We start from the raw sequence: 7,391 nt of genomic DNA, 5'->3' as shown, positions 1-7,391 counted from the left end.
GAATTATATCTTTTCATTGTATTCTACGTTTTTTTATTTTCTTCGTATGTCTTATTCTCATTCCGAGTTATTTCCATTTTCTTATTGACTCAGTTTGTATTCTAACTTTTAATGATTATGTAACCAAGTTTTCTTTAATACTTGATTTTTTTTTCTGCATATGTCGTATTCTTACTTTCAATGATCATGTAACCAAATTTTCTCTACTACTTGAATAAGATTATGAAGGAAATCGCTTTTCTGGTTCAAGGATGATGTATAGACAATTGTAGGCGATGTACTATGTCACTATCATCCTGAAACTTAAACAAAGTTGCATAAAACATGAAACAAAGTTACTAGAAATCATTTTTGTAATCTGAAAAACTCAAACAAAGAAAATGAAACAAAGTTGCGCCAAAATGAAACAAAATTACTAGAAATCGAGTAAATATAGACTTAAAAACTGAAATAAAGTTGTGATAACCACAGCAAACAAATCGACTATATTGGCATCTTGCAAGTTGCTCTGTTGTGACTACCAACACCACATCTACCGCGATCGCGATGCTGACCCCCTTGTGATTCTTATGATGATCGAATTTTGTCTTCAACAGTTTTATATCTGCATTTTATTTTTTCTTCCAAGAGATCTTCTTGTCTCATGCGGTAGCACTTAAGAATTTTCCATAATTTGTAGGACGGATCAACCATCTTCAAGAACAGCAATGGGATTTATGCTTTCTTGATAAGCTTCTCTCCAAGCTCCCGTGGTATACAGAAAATCAGTCAATCTATGTGGTTCTCTGCCAACAAAGAAACCAACTTTTATTGCGTGTCTACAAGGGATCTTCAAGAGGTAATACTTCCCACAAGAACAAGTCCATTTATCCAAATCAACAAAGCATTCAATTGTATCGCCTTTAACAAGCAGCTGGCAATCGTTTACAGGATAAACTACAAAAGTTTTCCCCTTTTCGATTCTCCTATCTATCTTTTCCTCCACATCTATGGCCAAAGGATGGGTATACTTCAAAATCAATTTCTTACGCTTAAAAAACAAGTGTGTCCGCATTTCTCTAATACTGTCCAACAAAGGATTACGGAAAACTCTCTCAGCGAACGCAACACATAATTTATCGACTCAGCATGATTTGTTGTCCTAATGTCATACTTGTATCCAAGAAATTGACATCTAGCCCACTTTTTGACATCCGCGTCAATAAGATAATTTCCAATTTCTGGACTGATATTGCAAACATGAGCAAACGTCTTCTTGAAATCAGCCACTCTATAAGCCTTCGAAGCCTTAGAAATCAACCCAGATAATCCTTCCCCTTGATTTGTGATACCATATTATTCAGCAAATGATGAATACAAATACCATGTCTCGCTAGCGGATACGCGTTTTCTAGTGCCTTCGCTATAGGCGCTTGTCTATCCGAAATAAAAGCCAAGCCATTATCACTAACAACAACTTTTAGTTTTCTCATAAACCATTCCCAAGACTTATCATTCTCAGAGTCTACTATCACGAATAAAATAGGATATAAATTTGAATTTCCATATAAAGCAGTTGCAACCAGTAGCACCCCTTTGGATATACTCTTCAAGAATGTTTCATCGACAACAATGACACGCCTCATGAGTTTGCTAAAGCTTCTAATCGATTGATCAAATGCTATAAAAAGATACCGAAATCTACCACTGACTTCAGTCTAATAAGAGGAATGTGTATCCGGATTGGCTTCTTGCAGCATGTGCAAGTATTTTGGTATTATCCTATAACTTTCCTCTGGAATACTTCTAACATCATTGACTTCATACACGGGAATCCCTTGCTAAAGAATCATAGATCTCACATCCATAATCATTGCGCATAATCTATACAATATATTTTGCCTTAGGCCCTTCTTTGATACCTTCATATTTATGAATGATCAGACCGCATATCATTTTTGCTGAAGCTGTCTTACCGGCACTGGTTTTGCTTGAAGGTGCGCATGAATGTTCACTAACATACTTCTTAGTAATAATATATGTGGAGCCATTCAAACACTCTGCTCGAGCACTCCCAAAAGAACACCTTATCAGCGCATCTAATACACCAAACTGATTTATTGGATTCAGTAACTGTGTAGTGAAAGTTATGCTTCATTGCACATAATTCAAACCTTGCTTTCAAAACTGTTTTGTTGAGGAAAAGATCTCATATCTTAACCAATTTGACCAACGGACTCTTTGCCAATTTTTCTTTGTTTTCTTTTTCAAGGTTGATGTTATTAGCATCATAATCATCTCCATCAACCTCGTCTTGCTTCATCTTTCCTTTCTTCTTCTCGTTATGCTTGTCAGCATTATAATCATCTCCATCAACCTCGCCTTGCTTCATCTTCCATTTCTTCTTCTCATAATGCTTACCTTAAAATTACTTGAAGTGCCCCCAATGTCACAAGGATTTCGCTCCTCCGCTTAACCAGTACTTGCATCAGTTGGCATCTTAAGATCAATGTCGACCTTATTTGGATTCCCTTGCTTTGCTTTAGAGCTAACACACAATCGAGTTGACTGATGCTTCTTACAAAACCCTAAAAAATTTTGAACTTGTTGTGAGTTTCCAATGATCACCGGTGGACATTCTGATGAATTGATCAACCCAATAGGGAGATAACTCAACTCCAAACCACATTCGTTTCTTCAAAACCAAAATCCTCTATAACGATTTTTCTGTAACCTTCCCCCTTTCTTTTCATCAACATTAAAACTTCAGTCTGAAGCTACAACCAATTCCCAAAACAATGTGAAATTATTGTAAAATTTTTGTGAACAATCAATAGAATATAGAAGATCGCGTGAGAAGAAGGCTTGCCAAGATTTTTTTTTTTTCTTCTGAAAAATTGATTTTTTCATATATGTAAATTTAATATTTCCAAACATTTTCTTCCCATATTTTTCGGAACTCATTATTCTTATCCGCAGAATACAGTAAATCTGTAGAACTTAGTTTCTACAGGTTTTTAGATTTATAGTAATGTGCAGATTTTGATTTTTACAGGTTTTAGATTCACAATATATATGTACAACTAGGTTTATACAAGTTTTTAGATTTATAGTAATGTGTAGATTTTGATTTCTGCAAGTTTTAGATTTATAGTGATATGTAGATTCTAATTTCTACAGATTTTAGAGCGATAGGTTAAGCGCATAATATGTATTCTAAATATTTTTAGAATACTATATATTATTTACGTAGATCATGTATTCTAAATTCAATGAAAAAATGAATTTTATTTTCTACTTCGTAGAATGTCAATTCTACTTTATGTAAAACAGAATTTAAAATTATGATTTAAACATTTTTAGAACTGGAAATAAATAACACTAAATTCATTTAGGTATTTCATCAGTAGTTACTATTTTCTAATTTTTTAGTTTGTAAAATTATTTATTTAATTTATTTTCAAAAATACTAAAGGGTATTAAAGACAAAAATAGTACAAAATAGAAATTAGCCTAATGGGACATAGTTACTATTTTCTGGTCTAAAAAACAATTTTCCCAATAAATTATTTATATCCGATCAAAATTGAATAGAAAAAAAAAATTAGAGATTTCATCGATTAACCAATAAGATTTGCTTGCGGGAAATCATGTTTATATTTCAAAACATTGTTTATATATTAATTTTATATGTGTGGAATGATTTATTTCCATTTGATCTTTCTATTTTGTTGTAAACTTTTTTATAAATATATTTGATTTGCCAGAAAAATAAAAAAACTCTGAATATGCGATTGATGTCTATCGAATTTGGACCAACGACCCAGGATTAGACCCAACTAGTATTCAGTCCCGTACTGCGTACGGGCAAATAATTCCTTTTTATCTACATAAAAATTAAAATCTAATTTTAACATGTATCAGCTCTACATGTTTTTTTGCAAACAATCAGCTCTACATAAAGGGTAACAATGTTAAACACCATATTCATCTTTGAATCTACAGTATGTAAAAATAGGGAAATCGAAACTAATATTGAAACGAAAAAAACAATCCATTGAATCAAGAAACATCGGCCACATAAACCAGTTAAGCCCAAAAATTAATTATTTGTTATAGTCTGATAATAAAAAAAATATTTTGTTCAGAGACACTATTATGGTAAAATTATTGATGTCATATAAAAAGGAACTCAAAAAGTCACCAATTTAATTTTTGAAAACCTTTGGTCAAGAAAATTACGAACACTGAAAAAAGAAACTTGGTAACCATAGATCACAAACTCATCGTTAAAAACTATAAATAATACCATAATTTCTTACAATGAAGATCAATGCTTGTAGATAATCCAACTTAAAGCTAGTTTGTAATACAAATTTGAATCGTGGTAGTGAAAAGCAAGTAAGAATGGAACTGCTGGGTTTACAAAATCAGTTACCTTTCCCCGAGAGTCTAGACATCATTTCTTTTGTTATGCCTCCAACAAAATAATAATTTGGTAACGTCATCGAACTTCATATTCTTTGGAAGTCTAATCACCTTCTCATTCTGCATAAGGTTAAACGTCGTTCTAAAATCAAATACCTTTTCCATAAAATTTGTATTGCTGCTCCATTTATCACCCATTTACTCATTTTTCTTTAGAATCATCACCAAAACATGCAAACAGTTTATTAGCTTCCAGTAATTATAAATTTTTATTAACTTATTTATCTATCTAAGGATAAGCCGTTAAAAACTTAGTTGTAAATAGCAAATTCCTTATATAATAGAGTGGAATGTACTTATTATTACCTCATTTGCAGACATGCTCTTATTTTCCATTTTTGAAGAATGAAGTTCTTAAACATCAGTATACTCAAGTGACATCAACAGTCTAAATCACACTAAAAAAATTAAAGGATATTAATATAAAGAAAATATAAAATAGAATATGAGTAGAAGACTCACAAATATGTATGTATTTTTGTCCATACACAGACGTACTGTAAAAAAAAAATTGGTGAAGAAGATTGAAACGATGGAGATGAAGAAAGATGAAAAGCAATTAAAGAAAAAATTAGTTGATTTAAAATTATATATATAAGATGAAACCGTTTGAAACCATGCCATGACTTGGAAGTTGTGGATGATGACACGAACGTGATAGTGGTAATCAGAGAAATTCGAGGGATTTAAAAACTAAAAGATCGTATGAGTTTTTTTGTTAGGGCCAATCTTGCTAACAATTGTTTTATTAATTATCTGATTGGTTCTCTTTTAAGCATTATCTTGACATTAATTGGTACTTTAAAGCAAATGATATATTTTCCATGTTGATTAGTCCGATAAGTAAATATATAGATAAAAAAATATAGAGAAAAAAAAGTATTTGAAATCCGGACAGTTAATTACGAACGTGAGAATAAGATAATTTGATTAATGAAGTAGTTAGGTACTTGGAATTGCTGAAAATATGGTATTAACATGAAAGCTTTTTCAACTGTTTTTTTTTTTTGTATTTTTCTTTGAAAAAATAGATTAATACATGTCAAATTTTGACAGAATAAATGACTTGTGCTTTAGTATACAGAGATAGTGTTAATTTCAGTTACCATAAAGCTGGTCCGTTACATAATAGCCAGCAGCCTTCATGCGAAATGGTTATTTCCAACGTGGCGTTTATGGATTTGTTGGTCGCCTTTGATAATATAACAGACAGTAACCATTAATATCTTTTGCTTACAAACACGCACACACAAAAAATAGCGGGGATTTTTCTTAAAAACTCTGAGACACACACAGCAAAGAGAAACAAAGAGAAGAAGATAAAGCAAAATAAAAAAAAAACAATGGCAACCATTAATTCAACTGTCACGATTCTCTCTCCCAAATCGATCCCAAAGATCATCAATTCGAAACTCAGAGTTGGTGTTTCTGATCAGACCACCGGTTTCTCTCCCAACGTCGTGAAATGTGTCAGTTCCTCCTCTTGCCGGAGATTAAAGTTAGCCAAGCTGGTCTCCGCGGCTGGGTTGTCGCAGATCGAACCAGATATCAACGAAGATCCCATTGGTCAGTTCGAGCTTAACAGTATTGAAATGGTAAAGATTTGAATCAAGAGTTCGTGGGCGATTGGTGAAAGTGTTTGTGTTCTAAAGGGTGGTTTCTGTTTTGGTTGCAGGAGGATTTCAAGTATGGGTATTACGATGGAGCTCATACTTTCTACGAAGGAGAAGTTGAGAAGGGTTGCTTTTTTAGTTCTACTCTTCAATTATTCCTTCTTCTTGTTTCGGTTTCTTGAATGTTTTTGTTCTTCTTTAGGAACGTTTTGGGGAGCAATTGCAGATGATATTGCTGCTGTGGATCCTCCATCTGGGTTTCAAGGTTTAATCTCTTGGTTGTTTCTTCCTGCCATTGCTGCTGGGATGTATTTTGATGCTCCGGTAACTTCAACACCTTTTGCTTTCTTCCATAAATTTTCATTACTTAGCATCATGTCTTGGCTGCGTCGACCAAACCCATATAAGCTAAGACACAGTGGGTCAACTTGTATCTGAAACTAGACTATAGATTTTAAAAGTTCGTTAAAGATAAAGACGTCTCAAACAGACTGTTGAAAATGTGGGTTTTGGTTTGTTAGTTAAGACATGAGAGCTTCTCATTAATCAAGTCTCTATTACAGTTTCTGTTTGAGAAGAAGAGGAATCACAAGTGTTTGTGTGTTGCAGGGTGAGTACTTGTTCATAGGTGCGGGTTTGTTTACCATAGTGTTCTGTATAATAGAGATGGATAAACCAGACATGCCCCACAACTTCGAACCTCAGATTTACAAAATGGAGAGAGGAGCTCGTGACAAGCTCATTAATGACTACAACACTATGAGCATTTGGGACTTTAATGACAAGTATGGTGATATCTGGGATTTCACCGTCGAGAAGGATGATATCGCCACAAGATAAGATGTTGATTCTCACAAAAATGATGATAACATTTGACGAAAACTGTTTATAAATGATGAATGAAACGTGTTACCATGTGTATAATGTATTATTTATGTGCTTCATTAGTATCTACAAACCTTCCTAGAATGTTATCTCTTGTAGTGTTAGGTTTATGTTTCTTTGCTTAAAAAGTTCACTACAGTCTACAAGATTCGCTTAAGTTGTCGAGGGGCTTGTAACCAATGTCTCTTAGAAATGGCGATGATAAGTTTAACAATTTCAAAACACAACCAACAAGTTGTTAAACAAACACCTGAAGAAGGTTACAAGAAAGCGAAGGCAGAAACAAAGGAAAACTACAAAGTGATCCTCCACATGGTGAATGATCAGATGCAGGAGAAGGAGAAAAGGCATTCAGCACGAACTGAAGTATACTATATTTCTGATCAAGTAAAGTTACTTGAGGAGATGGAGAAGGAGGCACTTTTC

At 33.2% G+C, this 7,391-nt stretch overlaps 2 protein-coding genes across 2 annotated transcripts; one reads left to right on the top strand and one right to left on the bottom strand.

The window, feature by feature from the left end:
* Positions 1-685: 685 nt before the first annotated feature.
* LOC103848876 lies at positions 686-2,371 on the bottom strand. Its single transcript, XM_009125700.1, has 4 exons — positions 2,218-2,371; positions 1,364-1,504; positions 1,240-1,316; positions 686-1,009 (listed from the first exon to the last, which is right to left on the bottom strand). The coding sequence occupies exons 1-4, from the start codon at positions 2,369-2,371 to the stop codon at positions 686-688; spliced, it is 696 nt and encodes a 231-aa protein (XP_009123948.1).
* A 3,352-nt stretch (positions 2,372-5,723) lies between these two features.
* LOC103848832 (photosynthetic NDH subunit of subcomplex B 5, chloroplastic) lies at positions 5,724-7,113 on the top strand. The gene is made up of 4 exons (XM_009125657.3): positions 5,724-6,062; positions 6,143-6,206; positions 6,283-6,404; positions 6,690-7,113. Exons 1-4 carry the CDS (start codon positions 5,811-5,813, stop codon positions 6,918-6,920), a joined length of 669 nt encoding a protein of 222 aa, XP_009123905.1. The 5' UTR covers positions 5,724-5,810; the 3' UTR covers positions 6,921-7,113.
* Positions 7,114-7,391: the final 278 nt, after the last annotated feature.

Source organism: Brassica rapa, chromosome A02 (assembly GCF_000309985.2).
Source record: "Brassica rapa cultivar Chiifu-401-42 chromosome A02, CAAS_Brap_v3.01, whole genome shotgun sequence".
Classification (NCBI taxonomy): domain Eukaryota; kingdom Viridiplantae; phylum Streptophyta; class Magnoliopsida; order Brassicales; family Brassicaceae; genus Brassica; species Brassica rapa.
Note: the sequence above shows the minus strand (reverse complement) of the source record. Positions and strands in the feature narration are given on the sequence as shown.

Excerpts from the sequence above, each read along its gene's own strand:
- LOC103848876 (XM_009125700.1), bottom strand. The coding sequence starts at position 2,371 with ATGAAGCAAGGCGAGGTTGATGGAGATGATTATAATGCTGACAAGCAT. Across the intron at positions 1,317-1,363 it reads GTATCCGCTAGCGAGACATG|GGGAAGGATTATCTGGGTTG; the intron begins GTATTTGTATTC and ends TCACAAATCAAG. Across the intron at positions 1,010-1,239 it reads TCAAGAAGACGTTTGCTCAT|TATACCCATCCTTTGGCCAT; the intron begins GTTTGCAATATC and ends TTGATTTTGAAG.
- LOC103848832 (XM_009125657.3), top strand. The coding sequence starts at position 5,811 with ATGGCAACCATTAATTCAACTGTCACGATTCTCTCTCCCAAATCGATC. Across the intron at positions 6,207-6,282 it reads CGAAGGAGAAGTTGAGAAGG|GAACGTTTTGGGGAGCAATT; the intron begins GTTGCTTTTTTA and ends GTTCTTCTTTAG. Across the intron at positions 6,405-6,689 it reads GGATGTATTTTGATGCTCCG|GGTGAGTACTTGTTCATAGG; the intron begins GTAACTTCAACA and ends TGTGTGTTGCAG.